The 22416-nt window shown below is 46.0% G+C and overlaps 1 protein-coding gene across 6 annotated transcripts in view; it reads left to right on the forward strand.

Annotated features, from left to right (window-relative positions):
* The window catches only part of MYO9A (myosin IXA), a 325415-nt gene that overhangs the window by 203943 nt on the left and 99056 nt on the right, over nt 1-22416 (forward strand). For all 6 annotated transcript variants that reach the window (XM_075007302.1, XM_075007303.1, XM_075007305.1 and 3 more), the window contains one exon: nt 8460-8594. In XM_075007302.1, the coding sequence (XP_074863403.1) occupies nt 8460-8594 (135 nt within the window). The remainder of the gene's footprint in view (nt 1-8459; nt 8595-22416) is intronic.

Below are 22416 nucleotides of genomic sequence, written 5' to 3' on the forward strand. Positions count from 1 at the left end.
TTGAAAGCTTTTCTTGGGGCTGTCCAAAAAGGGAATTTATGTACTTGGAGAGCATATAAGTTTGCTTATTGTCAAGGGAACGTACGTCTAAAATATCAACCAGATTAAGTCACTGCTCCTTTTTAAAGGAATTGAAAAATGCTAGTTCTGTGCATACTTGGAACTTGGGCTAGATCATCGTTGTTCCTCTTGCTGAACCTGGCTAGAACACTGTAAAAGAATTACCTGTTCACTTCTGGCAGCACGTCAGGGTGAAGAACAGAAATACTTATAAGTAGATACAAAGCCCTTTTCAACCCCACAGTTTAATTTCATAAGGTTAATTTTCACACCTCCCCAGAGAGGGAAGTGGAGCCATGTATTATGTCAGCACACCAACTTGCTGCACAGCACTGTCATGGGGAGCCTGCTAGCTCAGTACAACTCCCAGAGTAGAAGAGTGTGTCTTTAGCTCACATTAGCTGGTGCGGATTAAAACAGCAGCAGAGGCACGGCTGCTCAGCTTTTAACTTGAGTGAAAGCCTAACCAAGTACAGAGTTGAACTAAAGCTGCCAAGCCAAGATTAAAGTTGGGCTGCTGTGTTAGCTAACTCAGCTTAAGACCACGCTTGTGCTTGCAGGCTAGACACCTTAGGCTTCCATCCCTGCTCACCTGCTCACACCTTAGCCCCACTGTCTTGCAAACCCCGGTTCTTACATGACTACAAATACCTGAACATCCTGCTCAGCTAGGATGGCGCCTATTGTGCTGCTGTGGTGCCCAGGGATTTTGAGTGCTTCATGCTGGGGGCTGCAGGACGAAGCAGCCATGCAGTAGAAGTTGAGCAGAAAATATGGACAAAAGCGCTGCTTCATCCTTTAGGGTTGCCAGGTATCCAGTTTTCAAATGATTTCCCCCCACCTCTCCAGCCTCCCATTTAATCAAATGGGATATTACATCCCTATTACACCCCCAGGCAACTGAGCCCCACACTTCCTAAGCCAGTCCCCACTTCCGCCTGCCCCAAGCACTTTTGGGGGAGTTGCAAATTGCCTGATCACCCAAAATAGTAGTGCCATGAATCAGCTAGTCGCTGTGTTCCAGCTTTGGGAGGGAGGGGGAGGAGCAGATAAGTGTGGGTCTTTGGTGTGTGAGCCGGGGGTGGGGTGGGGCTATTCATGTTGCTAGCTTGTTTTTCTGACTGAAAATTGAATTTAACATAAGACAGGCTAGACTTGTATGCAAAAACTCATGTTATTTCAGTGCATGCTTTCTGCAGTGCAACGTTATGCTGAAACTAGAAGATACACCTGGCACTGCTTGGGTCCTTAACTGAAATACATTTTCTTTTTCTTCATTTAAATCACTGCTCTGGGGTGGAGCTGGGGCTGGAGCTGATGCAGTATGGGAAGGAGGTGGGTAGCCCTCAGTGGGGAAAGTACAGGTTAGGAGCTACTTAGAGAAGATAGAAGTACACAAATCTATGGGTACGGATTTGATCCATCAAAGGGTACTGAGGGAATTGGCCTTTGGCTATTATCTTGAAAACTCAGGGAGATCAGAACAGATATCAGATGATAGGATAAAGGCAAATTAGTGCCCATCTTTAAAAAAAAAAAGAAAAGGACAACCCAGGGAACTATAGACCAGTCAGCCTTACCTCAGTCCCCGGAAAAATCGTGGAGGGGTTCCTCAAGGAATCCATTTTGGAGCACCTGAAGAAGGAGAAAGCGATTGAGTAGTCAACATGGATTCAGCAAGGGCAAGGGGTGCCTGACCAATCTGATTAGCTTCTGTGATGAGGTAACTGGCTCTGTGGACATGGGGAAGTAAATGGATGTGATATAACTTGACTTTAGCAAAGCTTTTGATGCAGTCTCCCACAACATTCTTGCCCATAAGTTAAGGAAATAGGGATGGGATACATGGACTGTAAGATGGATAGAAAGCTGGTTTGATGGACGTGCCCAACAGGTAGTGGTCAAAGGCTCAATGTGTGGTTGGCAGTTGGTTTCAAGTGGAGTGCCCCAAAGGTCAGTTCTAGGGCTGGTATCGTTTAATATCTTTATTAATGACCTGGATGAGGGGATGGATTGAACCTCATTAAATTTGTGGATGACACTAAGCTAGGTAGACACATTGGAAGGTGAGGAAAGGGTCCAGAGTAACCTAGACAAATTGGAGACCTGGGCCATGTAGTGGGGCGGAGTGGCCACCCACTGACCCGAAGTGGGAGGACACCCTCCGGGAAGCCATTTTGGACTGAGCCCGGACCTGACTGGAAGTTAGGAGGCAGGGCCAGGACTATAAAAGCCCAGTCAGAGGGCTCAGTCAGGGCCCAGCCTCCAGAGGAGCCGGAGTTCATCTCTGTGTTCCTGGCCAGGGAGGCTGAGGGCCTGCATACAGCTGCAGATTGGCCTGGACCTCCCAGACCCCAGCTGACCTTGGAAACGCTGAGAGACTGATGAGGCACCTGGGTATGTGCTGAGGGGGAGAATGGAAGTAGCCTAGGGGACAGAGAGGACCATTAAAGGTCCTTGGGCAGCGTGTTGCGATCTGAATCCCTGCTGCACAGGGCTCTGGGCTGGGATGCAGTAGAGTGGGAGGGCCAGTGTCCCCGCACTACCCACCTCCCCCCTCTCCGCTAACTCAGGCCCGCTGCCTGCACCTCTCCTGACCCAGGAGACAGATTGTTGATGGGCTTGCTTAAACTGTATTTGCTGTCCCGCCCTGAGCTAGGGCCCAGGCACGTGGAGACTGGGTTTGCTGCCCTGACCTAGAGCTGGGCCCTGACTGAGGCTGCTTCCCCCATGGCCCGCCTAAAGCCAGATGGGCATCTGAACTAATTCCCCCGTCGCTTGCCTCACACAAGGCCGGGCGCTGAGCCATTGTCCTCTGCCCACCCGAAGTAAGGCTGGGCTAAGAAACCATTAACTTGAGGGATTGTTTTGGGATCTGCACTGACCCAGAATGTGAGGAACCCCGCTGGGAGCCAACCCCACTACAGGCCAAAAGAAATCTGAGGAGGTTCAGCAAGGAGAAGTGCAGAGTCCTGCACTTGGGACAGAAGAATCCCAAGCACTGCTACAGGCTGGGGACCAACTGGCTAAGTAGCAGTGCAGCAGAAAAGGACCTTGGTATTACAGTGGATGAGAGGCTGGATATGGGTCAGCAGTGTGCCCTTGCAGCCAAGCAGGCTAACGGCATATTGGGGTGCATTAGGAGAAGCATTTCCAGCAGGTCTAGAGAAGTTATTCCCCTCTACTCGGCACTGGTGAGGCCACATGTGGAGTATTGTGTTCAGTTCTGGGCTGCCCAGTATAGAAAGGATGTGGATGCACTGGAGAGGATTCAGTGGAGGGCAATGAAAAGGATTAGGGGTCTGGAGCACATGACCTATGAGAAGAGGCTGAGGGATTTGGGCTTATTTAGTATGCAGAAGAGAAGACTGAGGGGCAATTTGGTAACAGCCTTCAACTTCCTGAAGGGGAGCCCTAAAGAAGATGGAGTGAGGACTGTTCTCAGTGGTGACAGGAGACAGAGCAAGGAGCAATGGTCTGAAGTTACAGAAGGGGGAGTGTACGCTGGATATTAGGAAAAACTACTTCCCCAGGAGGGTGGTGAAGCATTGGAATGCGTTACTGAGAGAGGTGGGTGGAATCTCCATCCCTAGAGGTTTTTAAGTCCTGGCTTTACATGGTCCTGGCTGGGAGGATTTAGTTGGGGCTGATCCTGCTTTGGATAGGGAGCTGGACTCAATAACCTCCTGAGGTCCCTTCCAGCCCTAGAATTCTGTGATTCGGAGGACTTCAGTGTGCAGGCTGCCCCAGGGAGGGAAGATGGTTCTAGGAGACTCTCACCACAGCGGCTTGGGGCCAGGTGAGAAGCATCAAAATGGCTACTACAGCTGCTGTGGGCGCAGCCAGGGTAGGGTGCATGTCCCCTACCAGGGGACAAATGGGCGCACAAAGAGAAACAAGGTATTCTGCCCCAGCAAGTTCTCATTCCCACTCTGCTCGACTGCCTCCTGTACCTAAAACAGTAAGGTATTGCCTTTTCGTCCCTCAGGTACTCACTGGGACACCTTTGGTGCTTCACTCGGGGCGGGGGCAGATCTGTGCTTGGGAAGCACTCCACTCCCTGGGCATTAGGCACCCCCTGGCTTTGTGCATTCAGTGCAGAATGCAATTCTGCAAATCAGCACAACTCCTCCTTGCTATAGCATAGGGAATGAAGGGCCTCCTCGTGTCAGCCCAGTACCTGTCCTCATGGATTTCATCCTGCTTTGACCTGGCCAAGGTTCCAGCCCTGGCCTTGACAGCACCCTCCCCAAGGCTGCGGGCATCCCCAGTGGTGTTCCTCGCACAAGTCCCTGTCCAGGACATGTGTAGGGCAGCCACATGGTCTCACTTTGCTGTCACTGTGCAGGCCAGAGATTGTACAGCCTTTGGCAAGGCAGTCCTGCAGTCAGCAACCAGGTGAGCTCTGATGCCTGCCCCGCTTAACAAACTGCTGGTGAGTCACCTATTGGAATGCATACGTGCAATCACACAATGATAAGCAGTCAGTAACCTAGGGTCAATTCACAAGCATTAGAAACAGGGCAATGAGGCTCCTGCTTAAATATTTCATATTAACCTCCTTTTGGAAGGTGACTTGAAGGGCTCATTTTGTTTAACGTTAATCGTACTCTCACAACAGTGGTTTAATTTAATCCAAAGGATTTTTCCATGCTGCTCAACTGGAAATTGACCCTAAATTCTTTCCATTAAAAATTCATGCCATTCTTGAACACCTACACTCCTGTGTATGTGCATGTGTTGTGTGTACACAGCTACTTTATATGAAAATGAGACTTATGCAACTAATTTAAATAGGTGATGAAATATTTCACATTGTGTCCCTAAAAGCATGCATCACTCTAGGATCTTTTCTTAGGTAAACAGGAGCAGTGGCTATTAAGATTGGTGGAGTATTTGAAATCTTGACTTCTGTCTCATATTTCTGTTATCTCATTTACATATATAAGTATGCAAAGCTTTTTTGTTTAAGATGGTATATTTAGTACACTAAATATTTAAAATGTTGTGTTAAGGTGTCTATACATGTAAAAAAGTAAATAAAAATAGTTCTGAGAGAGAATTATCTAAGCTGTGGTAAATGTTCCAGGACTGTGCGTATAGATACGCTTCATCAAGAACAAAGGGACCTCTTTATCTGCATGGAACAATGGTAGGAGGATTTATAATCCTTTAGGAGGAGTGAATCTATGTGTGCTTAGTCGTTGTCTGTTGGTCATTGTCTGGTCCAGAAATGGCAAATTTCAGTCCCTTAGTGCAGCAGTTCCCAGCCTTTTCAGAAAGGCGGCACGCTCACTGTTTTCAGATGGATCCCTCAATCGATCGCTCGTAAATGTCTCACTTACACTTGTTACGGTGACAGTCTTACTAGGGAGGTTTCCAGCACAGTAGTGCACACAACAAGCTAAACAAGGATCAGATGCATTAATGTTTCAGACCCACCATAGGACAGACCATGTTAGACAGAGAGCTCAGAGACATTTTCCAAAATCAGCTCAACACCATTCTAGGGATGTTGAATGAACGAGTATCTTTAGCTCTAAATTTGGCTGGTGGTTTGTTCATGAGAATTACATCTCTCCTGATAATTCCAGTAGTTCTTCCGCCATTCTGTAGAATCGCTGCAGCCACGGAAGAAGCTTTGTACCACCATGTCCTTCGACTCTGCTGGGCTCTGGTGAGGTCACAGTGGTGTAAATAAGATGTTGGTCAATCCATTACCCACTGATGTGAACACTGCTGGAGCTGCAGTGTTGCTGGAGTAATGGTGGGAGAATTTCCTAACATTCTCCAGGGGGTAAGAGGAACACAATTGAGTTTTGGGTAGTAAATGTGGCAGATGTGTTTTTCCTTTGCCAGAAGCTTAGGCTTGGCCCGTGGTTCTTATTCTGGAAAAAGTTCTACCCGCTCTTTTTGTTGTGTGACCAGAACCCTCTTCCCGTGCTTATAACTGGCTTAAAAGGTGTTTTTCTCCCAGCTGTCTTTGTGATAGGTCATTCCAAAGTGCATATCATCATGAACTGCTGATGCTGTTCTCTGTCCATAGCTTACATGCACTTTCATCTCACATTTCACTTTTGATCCGTAGTCGACGTAGACTGAAGGATGCCTACCACTACTACTTTAATCTCCTGCTAGGATGCTTAGATGTCCATAAAATCACTGAAAAGTTAGGCCTAGAAGGGCCTTCAAGAAGTTTTCTGGTCCATTGGCTCTCAAACAGGGGCTCAGAGCCTCCTGAAGGGCTGCTAACAACTTTCAGGGGGGCTGCTAGAATAAACCAGAGAGCAAGCCAGGTATTAGACCAAGCAACTTAACATTGTGGGGGCCCCTGTGGCCTGTGACCCCAGGCAGTTGCTCTGTTTGCTACCCTTGCTTGTCTGCTCTGACTTTTATCTACTAGATGTGCAGCCAACCAGTGGTTGTGACACAGTAGAGCCATGGTGGATTTTAGAGCATGTTGGGGAACCCTTAAATAGAAAATGTTTGAGTAATTCGCCTGGGACCAAAGCAGAATTGCGTATACCTGGGCCAACCCTGGAAAAATAAGGGTTCCACAGCCTCCCCAATCTGCTGTAGTGCTTACCCAGCCTCGCTTGTGATTTTCCCAAAGTGCAACCCAAATCTGCCTTTGCTGCAGACTAAGGCTGCTTCTACACTCACCACCTCCCATTGGAGGTGACAGGGTAATGAGGCAATTTGAAGCAGGCTAATGAGCTGTTAATGTGCATATTCAGCCCTTCATTAGCATAATGGCAGCCACATGAATTTCAAAGTGCAGACTTCTAACTGCAGATTGACAGTGTAGATGGGGCAGCTTCGAAATAAGTGCCCCATCTCGACATTCCCTTACCCCCACAGAACTAGATCAGAGTAAGGGAATGTCGAGATGGGGCACTTATTTCGAAGCTGCCCCATCTACACTGTCAATCTGCAGTTAGAAGTCTGCGCTTTGAAATTCGCACAGGTGCCATTATGCTAATGAAGCTCTGAATATGCACATCAGCACCTCGTTACCCTGCCACTTCCGACAGGAGGGGGCGAGCGTAGAAGCAGCCTAAGTCACTTATTGTACATCCTGCCCGTGGTGGCCAGGGAGCATAATGCATCAAAATGAACACGGCGGCGGTGTGGTACAGGTGTGGACATGCAGACAGGGTTCTGACAATAGAAAAACTTCTGGGTGGACACAAATGTTGCGGTTTTGGATCAGTTAATGTACATTGAACTGACTTGCAGGAGGTGATTTTAACATGGAGTATGTAGCAAAGATTTCAGTACTGCTGCCCCGCCCCACACTCTCTCTAGTCGTGTTGGGGGAGCAAAGGGAATGAAAATCTGTGTGCTCTTGGTATGAAGTGTTTTCTCCTGTTTTTGGGAGCTCTCCAGCTGAATAGAAAGGGGTTGCAGGAGCTTTGAACTTGACGTTTCCCAGATTTGAATGTTTTGCTGTACAGCCTTAGCAGGCTTTAATGTTCTTTGACTGTATAATCAGAGACTGTCTCACAGTTTCACAAAATCAGTGCATTGTTCTGGACTGCATTCCCCAGAGATCCCTTTCATCTCAAAGATACAGAACAACTTTAATGCTGTTGGCTCCGCTGGATTTTAGTTTTGTTTTGATTATTTATTTGATAAAAAAAAAAATTGCATCAGAAGGGTTGCCCAGAAAGACGCATCATAAACACATGGCAAAAATATTAAATTGCTTTTCCTGCGTCTGCTTTCTGGTCTGTTACGTCAAGCAGGTTTGATATTCTGGAGAATTGCTCTGCGGAATTTTGTAAGCGAGTCCTTTACCTACCCTTACTTATTGCTGTGCATTATTTATTTATAAACCCCTCCAGTGGGTGTTTTACTTTGAAATGTTCACAGCTGGAGTGTAACCATTTACAAAGTCAATGCAGGGAGTCCAAATAAGCACATTCCTCTGGTTTAGCCTTCCTGGTACAAGTCATTTTTTCCATTGGGTGAAAGCTTTTAAGTCTTAGATCCAGTGGAGCAGGTTGGAACTGTATTCAGATTTCCCCTAAGAGGTGATAATTCATTTAGCTGTAAGAAAAAGCCAGATGAGCACACTTATTATTTAGGCCAAAAAGTGCACTGGAAGCTCAATATGGCATGCAGTACTGCAAGGGGGGGGGGGGGGGCGAATTCAATGTACTTTATTTTGGAGGGGTACTCCAAACTATTTCCTTTTAGTAAATCACAGCTAAACTGGTACAGGGTGTTGTCTTGATTTATTTACAGTCCTAATGGTGGAGTAATGTTAATAATTACAGCAGGGATTACAGATCTTTATACTGAGTAGATTTGATTGTTTGCCTGCTTTGTCATGTTCTGAGGGTACAGTAATTGGTCGGACTTTTCTAAGCAGCATACATTGTTTTGTTTTGCAGACCCTGTCCATTGGAGTACTTGATATCTTTGGGTTTGAAGATTATGAAAATAACAGCTTTGAACAATTCTGCATTAACTTTGCTAATGAACGCTTACAGCACTACTTTAACCAACACATCTTTAAACTAGAGCAGGTAGGTCTGAAAATGCAGGGACAGATGGGTTTGGCTCTATCTGCAGAGCTTGACACAAGTGTAAAATCCCAAGCAATGGGGCATGCTCGCATGTCTGGACCACTGCTAGGGCAGTTAGAGCTTCCTGTGAGAAGAAAGGACGCTTTCCGGTAAGTAACGAGAAATTTTCCTGTAATTATTTGCGAGTCCCTACGTGTGATTACCTGTGACGTAGTATCACCTTTTACTGTACTTTTTTTCCTAGTGGCATGCGTGCAAAACTCCACAAAATAATGCAGCTCAGATTTTTACAGGACTCTTTCGTGGCAGCAGATAAACTTCCGGGAGAATCCAGTACTTGATTGATTGATATTTAGCTAAACAATGAGGAGTCCTGTAGTACCTTGGAGCCTAACGGCTTTATTAGGGCATAAGCTTTCATGGGTAAAACCACTATTTAGCCTTAGGGCTGTCTCCACTACACAGTGGATCCACACTGCGGCTATTCATCTGCCAGTGGGCGATTTATTGTGTCTGTTTAGACATGATAAAGCTACTGCTGAGCGCTCTCCCATTGACTCCAGTATTCCACCGGAATGAGAGAAGTAGGTGGAGATGATGGGAGAGCAGCTGCTGCTGCTCTTACTGCGTGGAAGACCCCACGGTAAGTAGGTGTAGGTCTGTGTGACAAAGCGGGTCTTTGCCCATGGAAGCTTATGCTCGAAAATATCTGTTCATCTGTAAGGTGCCACGGGGCTTGTTTATCCGCAAAAACAATGAGACTAACCTGGCTATCCCTCTGATACAACTTTGATGGATATGTATGTCTTAAATCAACAGGAGGGATGTAGTGTGGACTAGGCCTTACAGAATTATGCGCTGATGTCCTGTATGTCCCATCACAATGTAGATTATCCAGTGGAAATCTGTTTTTTAATATAAAGCCTTATTCTACCTGCAAAGAATGCTACTTGCAGCTGTTTGTACCATCCTCTCGCAATAGAGATTGCAGGTGTTTCCTCTCAGAAGTACAGTTTTCACTGTGCTGTATATCAAGAGAGTTTAAGACTGAATCAGATTTAAAAAAAAAAACAAACTTCACATTAATGGGCTTTCAACTTTGAGCTCAATAAAAATAAGTGTAAATGAGAAAAATGCCAATCAGGATATTGTTGACAGCAAAGAAAGGGAATGTGACAGAAAGGGTTAAGTGTTAGATTTCTGCCTTGGACCAAGATTTTCTAGTTAAGATGGCTTGCTTACTTGATTTATTTATTTTATTTTTGAACCAACTGTTCTAAATTACTGAAGAAGACTTAGCTGGAGATGACTCATGAGAGCCTTGAAGTGTGCTTTACCAGATGATAAGCATGAGTGAAATATACTACCCGGGCTGTAAAACACAGGCACATAAATCCTGCGATAGCTGTGTTGCCAAAAGCCTTAGATTCAGAGCTATAATCACGTTATTTCTGGAAGTGTGCCCCTGCCCAGGAATTGGATCATATCGTAGGCTTAGTTTATCATTCACAGGGAGACCCTTTCCTCCCATCTCCCCAGTTATTTCAGCCAGAGTGGTTCTCATCCAGCACCAGGCAGGCAGACAGCCTCTGTCCTTGCATCCACTCGTCTGTTTCAGTTATTAGCTATTCTTGGAATGTGTGCTGACCCCAGCTGAGTAGAATTCTCTCTGCCCCACGTGCCTAATCATGTTCAGCTCCTGTTCTGGTTTTGTCCTGCTCAAATGGGTTCTTCTCCATGACAGGGATGCATATTGCCTCTGTGCCACTGAGCTGGAACTGGGGGTGTTTGTATGTTAGGAAAAATAGCTGCTCTGTGTTATAGCTCACCATTGCCAGTACTGGTACCAGTGCATGCAATAATTAGGGTTTTCTTTGGTATCAGTATAAGGTCTGAGAGAGAGCCTCTTGCTAATGATAAAACCAACTGTATGATTTAATTCTGCTAGTGGATTTAAAAGATTTATTCTTTTTTACACACTGATCAAATATCGTGTGTGAGAGCGAGAGAGAGAGAGAGAGAGAGAGACATACTCATTCACCTAACAATGAATACTGAGCTTCCAAAGCTGTTCATTCATTTTCTATTCTAACAACTTTTGGGTATTCTTTCTTTGTCTAAAAGGAACCCTATGCCCTCAGGTAAGTGTGTGTTTGGTGGTGGCAGTGAAAGATATGTGTTCATTATCCAGAAGACCAACCCCCTCAGGGTCAATCTTTCACGGTTCATTTTCGCGTGCCAGGTAGGCAGTCGACTCCTGTACTACTTCCTGTCGCAAGGACTTAGGGAGGTCGATGGGAAAAACTCTCCCATCAACCTTTGTGAGTGAGGAGGGCCAGTTAAGTCAATATCATCAGATAAGTTGATTTTATCTGTGCAATTGCCCCTAGCTAGAAATGCATATCTGCAATCAACTTACTTTCCTAGTGTAAACTAAGGCAAAGTGTGAAAACAGGTTCTGCAATTTCCATTTTAAAGCGGTATTGCCCTCCACTGCACACCAACATTGGAAGTTGGTAAATAAACAATGCTCTTTCTGGAGTGCAGGCACATGTCGCTCTTTGAGAGGCTGGCTGAATAAATAGGACTTGAAGGTGGAAGTCAGATTTCGGTGTGCTCAGTAAGCAGGGGATAAGACTAGTGAAACACTGATATAATAAACACACATTATTGCTGATGAGCCTGACCTGGTTTTTTGCTCGTGAGCTGCTGCTGGGCCATTTAGCCTCACTGAAATATCTGCAACCCTGTAACAAAAGAAAAGCACAGACACTGCTTTAACCTCCGCAACAGGAGTAAGTCATGGCTGTGAAAGGGGAAAAATGTGGATACCAGAATTGTAGCTCTGTGATTTGTTGAGTGTGATCACCTTGGCTTGTGTCCACTGATGGATGCATTCTTCATAAACTTACCTCTTTCTTGTTTGACACCAATCATTCTTCCGTCCCTCACAACATTCACTGGCCACAAGTCCCACAGGTTGGATCTGCTTTGTGTGAATCTTAGAATCATAGAACAACAGAGCTGGAAGAGACCTAAAAAAGCCATCAAGTCCAGCCCCCTCCCCTGAGCAAGACCAAACCCGGCAGATGAGCCCAGCCAGGGCTTTGTCAACGCGAGACTTAAAACACCTCCAGGGATGGAGACTCCACTACTTCCCTGGGTAGACCATTCCAATGCTTCACCACCCTCCTAGTGGAAAAATAACAACAAAGAGGAAGCCGTGCTCCTAATGTTCAACCTGGACCTTCCCAACCGTAACTTGAGACCGTTGTTCCATGTTCTGCCATCCGTGACCACTGTGAACAGCCTCTCTCCAGCCTCTTTGCAACCTCCCTTCAGTAAGTTGAAGGCTGTTATCAAGTTCCCCCTCAGTCTTCTCTTCTGCAGACTAAACAATCCCAATTCCCTCAGCCTTTCTTCATAAGTCATATGCTCCAGCCCCCTAATTATTTTGGCTGCCCTCCGCTGGACCCTCTCCAGTGTATCCATATCCTTCCTGTAACTGGGGGCCCAGAACTGGACACAGTACTCCAGATGTGTGAAGGTGTACTTTCCCTGTGTTTGTTTGAAACCTGCTTGGCTTTTAACCAGAGCCTGGTTCTTGTGCGATGGGAAGGGGTGAATAGCTCTTTCTTCTTCAGTTTCTTCCCATTGATCTTGATTTTACTGACCTCTGTCCTGTCCCCTCTGAGGCCAGGTCTACGCTAGGGGACAAAATTGATGTGAGGCTGCGTCTACACTACGAGATAAAATCAATTTTTGTCACTTAGCCCGATTTTTTCCAAGTGTCTGTCCTCACTGCAAATTCCATTCGCTCAATTTACGGTGCACTCAAATCGACAGACTATCGAAATCCTAGAATTGTAGTAACCTGACCGGTGCAATGTTCAGGTTGAATTTAAAATTCCAAATGAAGGGTAGTGAGGAAGTGCCGTGTCTTTAAATCGAATCTATTGGCCTCCAGAGATGTCCCGTACATGCCCCACAGTTCTCTGCTCTGGCCTCTTCCGTCTCCGCTGCTGTCAGGTATGCGGAGGAATTCAGCAACAGGAAGACTGTTACAGTTTGGAACCTGGAAACCCGTGGCTGGGGGGTCGTGAGAGGCTGAAAAATCGTACTTTTTCTTTACTAGTAGCGTGGCTGTGGGGTCTGTGGTTCTGTGTATACCCCTACTAGCTGCCCTTTTTTTTTCCCTGCACTGCTAGGCGCCATCTGCTGCCTCCCCCCCCCCCCCCCCCCCCCCCAAAAACAGCATGTGGCAGCTAAGCTGTGGATGGCAGTCGTGCTTGTCTGATAGGACGAGAAACTTCTTTCCAGCTGTTTACATGTTGTCCTGCCCTCCCAACTGCTCCCTGAGAGGTGCCACACAGTCTGGAACTTTCCATCATCTGCATCATGCGGCAGCCAGGCTGCGAGTGGGGCTTGTGCTTGGATGAGAAACTTTTTCAACTGCTTATGTTTTGTCCTGACCCCCACATCCCGTCCCTGCCCTCCCCGAGAGGCGCCACGCATCCTGGAATGTTCCCTCGCCCACATCACCTAGTGGCTAGTCTGCGGGTGGGGGTCGTGCTTGGGTAAGAAACTTCTTTTTAGCCGCTTCCGTTTTTTCCTGACCCCCACATCCCCTCCCTTCCCTCTCCCCAGAGGTGCCACGCAGCCTGGAACTTTCCTGCCGTATCAGGTGGCAAACCAAACCAAAAAAGGGTGTGTTACACAAGGTGCCAGGCAGCTTGTGTGCGGTGAGGGCCACGATTTTCAGGGTCTGGCTGTAGTCTGGATTCTTTTAGGTGGCTGTGGGATGTCTCCCTCGGCGGTTACGATTTTCAGGGCTGGCTGTAGCCTGGGAGTCTTTTAGCTGCACAGGGGGATTCCTTCCTCGGCAGACGTGATTTTAGGTCAATGGAAGAAAATACTTTTGTCACTAGAGTGGCTGTCCTCTGGGACCAAATTGTACATATGGGCTTTGTCAAAGGCCAAAGGGGCTGGCTTTATTTGGGGGTCTTTTAGCCTCACCAAGCCATTACTGATGATTCATTCATGTTTCAATGTAGCACCCAGCTCTGCTCAGAGTCCTCTGTCCTGAGCCCAAAATGAAGCCTAGGCACACTGCTTGTAGGGCAGGTGGTGCGTCTTCCTGGGCAGTCAAGGTTTTTGGGGCTGTCAAACATGATTTTAGGGTGCTGGCTGTAGCTGGGGGTCTTTTAGCCACCCCGAGCCATATGTGTTTCAATGAAGGCAATGTAGTAGCTATACAATTACCACAGTTCTCGAAGTAAGGCTTGCAGTGGGGAATATTCTTGTTCTGAGGGCCTTTTTGGCAGGTCCAAACTGGGGTGTAGTCTGGGGTCTTTTAGCCATCCTGAGCTGTAACTGTGAATATTCGTTCGAGTTTCAGTGTAGCACCCATGTCTACTTTAAACATACTTAACACGGCTGAGGAGAGAGGGGAATGAAATGTGAGAAGATGTCGTATATCAACATCTACTTGCAGGGCCAGAATGCTACGGGGCTCAGTGAACTGTGGGATAGGTTCCCACAATACACTGCTGCAGCACTCGATTTTAGCTACTTGTGTGTGGCAGCAATAAATTGATTTTGTGGGGAGCATATGAAAGGTGAAGATATTCAAAATCAAATGGACAAAACACAGTGTTAAGAAATCGATTTTATCTCGTAGTGTAGACACAGCCAGAGATACACAGCTCTAGCTATGGGAATTATATAACTGGAGTCAACATATCTTGCATCAGTTTTTTCTTCGCTGTTCCCGAAGTGGGAGTTCAATGGGAGAAACTCTCCCATTGACTTCCCTTGCTGCTTGTGACTGTGAGGAGTACCAAGTTCAATAATGGCACCCTGAGCCTTCGATTTACCGTGGCACTACTAGGCGCACTAAATTGAACCCTGGAAGATCGAGCACTGGTGTGGCAACTTGGCAGTAAGTATAGACAAGCCCTGAGTGTCTTCTCTAAGCTGAACAGTCCCGGTGTGCTTAATCTCTCCTCGTACGGAAGCTGTTCCATACACTTAAGAGTTTTTCTTCCCAATCTCTGTCCTTTTTCCATTTCTAATGTTTTTTGAGGTTGGGTGGCCAGAACTGCACGCAGTGGTCAAGATATGGGCCTAGAATAGGTCTACGTCGGCCATTATATTATTTTCTGTTTGATCATAAATCTCTTTCCTAATAGTTCCCAACATTGTTTGCTTTTTTGACTGTTGCTGCATATTGAATGGATGTTTTTAGACTGCCCACAAAGACACTGACATCTTTCTCATCGTCCAGCGTGCTGCGTTTATCCAAAAGTGTGTATTACTAGTCCTGTGTCTGAGATGGACAAGTCTAGTAATCTGAAAAGCCTGCAGGGAAACCCTGAATTCATGAATTTTGACAGTCTGTGCATCAAAGTGCAAGCAAGTTATGTTTTGGGTCTGCACCCCAGCAATAAAGAATAGTAATAAGCCATTAATGAACATGTGAATTGCCTGAAACCTTGGTTATTGCCTGCCGTACATGTGCAATATTCTTCACTGTGATACTGCTCTGGTCTGAACAGCCCTTCACATGTGGTGGAGAAAAATTGCATTATGAGAAAAGATATTTCTTCCCTCTTACGAAACATCTTTCTCTGGTGGGGTTGGCCTGGCAGTTAATTGTAGGTATGTGCGTATTTTAGTTTATCACTATGAAGGAGAAAAAAATCCATTAGAAATCAGCCAGTGAGTGTTCAGTTCAAGATTCTATTTTAGTTGGACCTGGGAATAGCATGTGGGTGCTTTAGAAAAATGCTTTAGTCAGCTGTATTCGATGTGACATGCAGAGAAGTAACACGCTGCAGAAGCTATTGATTTGCTATTTGGCAGTGTGCCATCCTACATAGCACGCTTTAAAAAAAGGCGAAGGCACGCAGATACTAAAACTCTGTCCTCAGAAAGGAAGATTTCAAATTGAAAATGTGACTGCAGGAATTACCCGACCAAAATACTGTTTGCTTTGGCTACAGTGCGTTTGGAGATGAGGGTTTTAATGTGTAGAGCTGGATTCCAATCTCAGAGCTATGGGATTGAGCACCATTTGCCACAAGCATTTTGGTAGAGAAGTGGGTCTTATCCACGAAAGCTCATGACCTAATAAATAAATGTGTCGTCTGTAAGGGGCTACAGAACTGCTTGGTTTTTGTGAAGCTACAGACTAACACAGCCACCCTTCAGAGACTAGTTAATGTCTGACATTTCAGTTTTGGTCCAGGTAACCAAATGGCTAACTCACTGGTTTGGGTTCTTAGTAAGCCAAGGAGACGGGAGAGTTTTTCACGGTAGCGTAGATGATGCAACTAGTAGAAAGAAAAAGAAAAAAAGCAACATTTTAACCGAATATTAAGCAAAATTTACCGCCAGCAAAATCTCTTCAGCTGTGGAATAATCTCCCAAGTAGGGATGTTAAAGAGCAAGTAATCTGGTAACTGAATAATGGCCAACATTTCTGTTGGTTGCTTGTGTGTGTGTATGTACACGTGCGCGCACGCAAACACACACACACACTTGCTGTTCATTTAAAAGGCTGAGCTTAATTCCCCCCTCTTTCCTCCCCTGCTATTCTGCATTTAAATTTTAAATGCAGAGTGGCAGGGGTGTGGGGAAGGGCCAGATCCCCACAACAGGGGCAGAAAGTGAGCCAGCCTGTGTGTGGCTCAGCCTTTTAAACAATAGCAGCAGCAGAAAACCACCTGCTCCTGGCGCAAGCAGGGACAGAGGTTTAGCCAGCTCCTCCCTATTTACTTGGCAGCTGGTGGCTGCGAGTAACTGGTAGCACTGACTGATAAGCAGATACTTATTGGTTAGTTGCACAACTGGATACTCTTATTACATCTCTGCTCCCAAGAAAGCTGTGTTGCTTGGCCCCTGTAAGAGTAGGCTGGAGAAAGCACTAGAAATTGACTCTAGAAAACAGTCCCGTGCTGTTGAATGGATAGCATGACGGATGCAGAGGGTTTTTCCATCTTCGATAACTAGGTTCAGGTGCCAATGAGAAACAAAAGATGATTATTTTGGATTCTGTGATTTGGGGTTTCATTTAAAGCCAGACTGGGGAACCTTGTGTGTGTTGGGGGCCACTGCCCTACGGAGCAATCAGCGGGGGCCACACAAACGAGATGCGAAACCAAAAAAACCGTGTCCATTGACCTGGCCCCCAGGTGAGAGGGGTGGAGGGAGGGAGAAAACCTCACAGATGTGGCTCCCAATGGAGAAGCAGGAAAAAAAGACCCTCCCCTCAAGCCTGGGGCTAATACATTTTGCGGGGGGAGCCCTAGGCTCCGAGGTAGGACTGAAATGAGGGGTATAATGTGCAGGAGGGGGCTGCTAAAGATCAGACTGGGAGAAGGGATGTGGGTTCTGGTGGTGGGTGTGGTGCATGAGTGGGCTGTGGGGGCAGAGGGGCTGCGGAAGGGGACAGGGGATTGGGGGCCCCTACCCAGAGCAGCTTCCACTGGGCACAGATGTCTTTGCAGAGCTCTATGTGCCACAGGGGGACACTCCCTGCAAGCAGCACTCTCATTGGCGGCAATTCTCATGCAGCTAGAGCAACATCACTGGCTCATGCACTGCAGGGGGTGGGGAGGGGACACGGAGACCTGCGGAAATAAGTGAATTCTTATGTTACAAAGTTTGGCAAACTAAGGAGTGCGTTGTTGAGAGAGAACAAAGGGTCTGGCATGCTATAATGACGTTGTCGGTGTGCGCGTCGGGCGACTTGCAGAGCTCGCGGATGGAGCTCGCGTAGGGATCCCAGACAAGTTTCTGTGAAACCTTTATACCATGCTATCTCGCATTGGGTCTAGAGAAAATTGGATTGAAGCTATTGTGTCCTTTTTGGGAGGCTATGAGGGGCCTTGACACAGTGCGCCCAACTGCGCAGGACCTGGAGAAGGTGAAAAATAACAAAAGGTTTGGTGTGTCCAGTCGCCACCGCCTCTACAGCAGTGGCCAGAACTTGAGGCCGGTCAGTTGCCACTGGAGCCCAAGACAGCGCACACAAGGCAGCGCTGAAGGCATGGCGGGGTGGGAGTGGGATGTTAGCCTTCAGGTCCCACCCCTTCTGCCTAAGGTCCCGCCCCTTCTGAGGCGCCCAGCCCTAGCCCCACCCCTTGCCCAGGAGCAGTTGGTCAGTTGTTTTGATCAATAGCTATAGTGCCAGGAGCTGTCTGTTTACATGGCTAACGTTTCACGAGCTCAGAATATCACTTCAGCGTTCTGGCCTGTCTGCGGTGCAATGGCCCTGATTACCATTTGCTTTTATGACTAATAGAGCTCTGCAGGGTGACTCTGGGTCACTTACCCTGCAGGATAAATAGCCCCTTTCTGGCCCAGACCACACCTTGTATAAGATTCGTTGCAGTTATATAACACTGGTAGCAGCAGCGGTGTGCAGGGTTAAACGGAGCATCCCGTGGGATTTAGATGTGGAAGGAGACGACCAGGGTGTTAGAGGAAAGACGGTTCCTTTTAGGGAATTGCCAGTTCCTGTGGGTGTTTGTGCATAATCTGTGGTGCAGCTCATATGAATGTGGAGTTTATTACTGGCAAGTTACACGGTAACTCTTCAGAGCTGGTAGCTGCCTAGCACATTAGTCCAGTTCTGGAAAAATTGAGAGTCCTGTTTTGAGGTGAGGAGGAGACAGTGATGCTGTGGGCAGATAAGTTAATTAATGCGGCAACTATATTGATAGCTTTGAAAAAATACAGACAGTTTGTAAACAAAATCCATAGTTGTCCCTGAGACTTAGTGGCTATTTGAGCTCAAAGGTGTGATGGGATGTGGGCTCTGGAAAAGCTGGTGTTTTGCAGAAGCAGACATCAATTTACAAAATAGCACTTGTGTAGGCTTTGAAAGATGCTGTTTAATTGCATTTCTGTCTATATATAGGATGAAACAACTCAGAGATTCCACTGCAACCAGCTCTTTAGTCTAATGAGCATTCAGGCTGGAATGTTTTTAGCTAAGAATAGAGGCTGCCAGCCCATAGTAGGAGTTTAAATGGTGTGGGAGGGGGAAGAGACTCAGTTATTACTCTCATCTATTATTTTTGTTAAAGTTTAGGAGATCTACATCTCAGCGTTGTTCTGTGTCAGTCTTAGAAAATGACCCTTACTTTAATTTCAAACTCTTGCAATCTGTTAATAGTTGATTTACATGGCTAACTGTGTAGCCGCATCTCTTGCTTATGGGTCCAAGCCAAACACCGTTGTAGTCAGTGGGAGTCTTTCAGCTGACTTCAGTGAGTTTTGGAACAGCTCCTAAGTACTGTCAAGTTGCGTTCATTGAAACAACTGTTATAAATTACATTAAGCTGCTGTCCTTTGAATGGTCACTAAAATAGTAACCTCTGATGTGAAGGAAATCTAGCAGAGTGCTTTCGTTTCGCAGTCAGCTGCCAACATTCAATAAATATTTTGGAAGTCTCTGTAATTAGGTGCATACATGGTATTTGTCACCCACAGGAGATGCGGCTGGCTGATATACTCCCACTGGAAAAACTGAACACAATCAAGTTGTGTCTATAAAATTTTTATTCTAATTCTAATGACTTTCCCTTGCTGCTTCTCTCTTCCAAGAATGATTTAATGTCAGCAGAATGTCTTAGAGCCTTAAAATGGGAATTCCCTACTTTTTCAAATAGGACTTCCTGTTTCCATGGAGAGATGTGATGGACCCCATGGCCCCAGAATGCAGAAGTTCTGGCATGCTGTTCTGGGTTTAATTGGTATTTTTTTGCACATTTTTTAAAATGTAAAACCATGATCCTCTCTCTTAGTTTTCTTAGAGATGAGCCAGTAAGCCACAGCTTTGGAGCTGAAGATGCCTGCCATTGAATGATGTGATGAACAGCTCCAAGCCAATTTAATGATGAGAGAAACAGAACTGCTCTCAAGAGCTAAGCATTTTTCTTGCCAAAGAGCGAGGTGGCTAGTGATAAAGTGGGTGATTTAAAGGAAGGCAGTCAGTTCATACATAGAATGGAATATAAACGAAATGTGCACAAAGACTGTTTATCAGAAGGCACTCATTACCAGATGGCGTAATTAACAAACTGGCTTATCAACCTGCTTATAGATTATGTATGTGTACATTGATGTGAACGTTTGGGGGGTACAGGTTGTAAAAAATAAAATTAAATGGGCATGTGTTTAAATTAGTCTTACAGACTTAAAATAAACAAAAAATAGTTGATAATCTCATAAATGAAAGTATTGGCTTCTTTAGCGCTGGCACTCTTCTCTGGAGTGGTTTCAAGAACTTTAGGCATGTGTGTCCATCTGTGGCCCATAAACATACACAATAAAGGCAGCAGTTGCAAGGGGAGATGTTGGCCGCATTTGTTCAGGAATAAGAGCTCTGTATGGTTTTCCATTTTTGGACAGAACAGAATCATCAAGTGATGCGTCCCCTGTCACCCGTTCCTAGCTTCTGACAAACAGAGCCTTAGGACAGCATTTCTGCCCTTCTGGTTAATAGCCCTCGGGAGAACCTGTCTTCCGTGCATTTATCCAGATCTTTTTTTCACACCTGTTTAAAGTCCTGGTCTTCACAGCATACCCCGGCAAGGAGTTCCACAGGCTGACTGTGCGTCGCATAAAGAGATGCTTCCTTTTGCTTGTTTTAAACCTGCTACCTCTTAATGTTGGAAGGATTCCATTTCATTGTATTCCTGACATTAGGGGCTAACTCAAAATGCCTGTGTAAGGATATTTGACAAAAACATTCCATAATGTTAGCAATCTGAGATGCTGGCAATCCAGGCGCCAGCTTGTGCCAGTGCCCCCATATCTTGACAGAGTGCTAACAAATATATAGCTGGAATTAGTCTGCCTCATCTGTGTATCAGTGTTGTTCAACTAGGTATTAGAATTCTAAACATACACTTTGTGTTTAGACTTCTGAATGCTTTTAAGTTGGTAGGTGCATTAATCTCACATACAACATCTGTATCTCACGTTATAACATTTCTATTTGCATGATGAGCCTCTGTGACTGTGTAAACCACCAGACCAGAAAGAAGCAGTAACTACTGTGAAATGCAGTCTCCAACAGAAGATGATGTCCTATTGATGTCAGACAAACCATTGTGGAACATCAGAGGACAAATGACTTTGTGCATTGGTCTTTCCTCCCTCCCTGTAAGAACTTACATGCAAATGAATTTTCCACTCATCTGCTAAGTTTTCAGCTCACATAATAAAAAGGAGGAACTGTCTGTGCTGCCTGAACTCTGGGGGCAGGATTTCTAGGTATAACTGAGGGACCCTCAGCTGCGTAGCCAAGGTGTCCTTAAGGGACGTACAGAGCTTGCTTATTTATAAAAGCTTCTGTTAGCTTTTAAGGTTGACTGTAGCACATTTGTGTGTGTAGAATTATTTGCCTTAATCTTCAAAATAACTCCTATTTCCTTTTCCTAGTTTTAAAGCCTTAAATAATTTATTATGGTATTGGCTATAAACTTTGTGTTGGGTGGAAGGTCTCAGTGCACTTGAGCTGGAGTAAATGATTGGTTCTTTGGGAAATTCCTGGAATGCTGTGACAGCAACGAAGGGTCCTGTGGCACCTTATAGACTAGCAGTAAAGTTTTGAGCATGAGCACAGACTCACTTCATCAGATGCAGCATCTGATGAAGTGAGTCTTTGCTCACGAAAGCTCGTGCTCAAAACTTGACTGTTAGTCTATAAGGTGCCACAGGACCCTTCGTTGCTGTTACAGATCCAGACTAACACGGCTACCCCTCCGATACGGAATACTGTGGTGATTTTTGGCGTGAAAGGCCATGTGCCACAAGGGCAAGCTTACCTGGGAGAGCAGGTGCAGAAAAATACTCCAGGGAGATTATCTGTGACTCCACGGTGGCAGGTAGTTCCATAGCACAGTACTGTCCTACTCTCCTGATGCCCAGTCTCAGGCACAACTTTTCCTTGACGCCTTTAGTGAGATGTCTTTTATTACTCCTGATAGATGGGAGACACGTGTGCTCTTGTGCTTCCTTTTGTTTGTGAAATGGGGTTGAAGCTAGTTTGTCTGCCTCATCTCTCCTCTGTGACGGTGACCGTGCAGTCGCATTTGAGCCCTGGCCTGCTAAATCCAGGGTTGAGCTCAGTCCTTGAGGGAGCCACTTAGGGATCTGGGGCGAATAAATTAAAAACAAAAAAAAAAAAACTGTCAGGGATGGTGATAGGCCCTGCTGTGAGGGCAGGGGACTGGTCTCCATGACCTCTGAGGGTCCCTTCCAGCACTATGAGATAGGTATATCTCCATAGGTCACTGTTTTCTAGGCTTAGACTGCTTGTGTCACCCAATCTCCACAATAACTAGTGGCCTTTGAGTCCATCTTAAGTGAGAATCTGCTAACTGGGTGTTCTCTCCAGGATTCTGTCACACTCCATCTCACTGCCCACTTTGATGGCATCTTGGGCTTTGTTGAAGCAGGGCTGTGTTTGCTCTGCTGGTCCAGCAATTGGAGTTGTTGCTTGGAGAGCAATATTGGAGAAGACCCTAATTTAACTTGAATGACCCTCCTCTGTTTTGAGGCAATGGGAGTGTTGGATGAAAATGGCACCAGAAGGTGGGTATTCTTTTGTGTATGTTGATTAGAAGAACAGACCCAGGGAAAGGCAAATATTTAGGACAAAGATTTTATCTTCCTCCTTCTCCTCCTCCTCCATCATTCTTCTACCCTTGAATTCTTCCTACCTCTGCTCCACCTCTCCCTCCAAATTTTCACCTGCTCAGGGCAAGGAGATGAGTTTTGCCATTTGCCACGATCAGAACCGGGG

Source organism: Carettochelys insculpta, chromosome 12 (genome assembly GCF_033958435.1).
Source record: "Carettochelys insculpta isolate YL-2023 chromosome 12, ASM3395843v1, whole genome shotgun sequence".
Taxonomy (NCBI): domain Eukaryota; kingdom Metazoa; phylum Chordata; order Testudines; family Carettochelyidae; genus Carettochelys; species Carettochelys insculpta.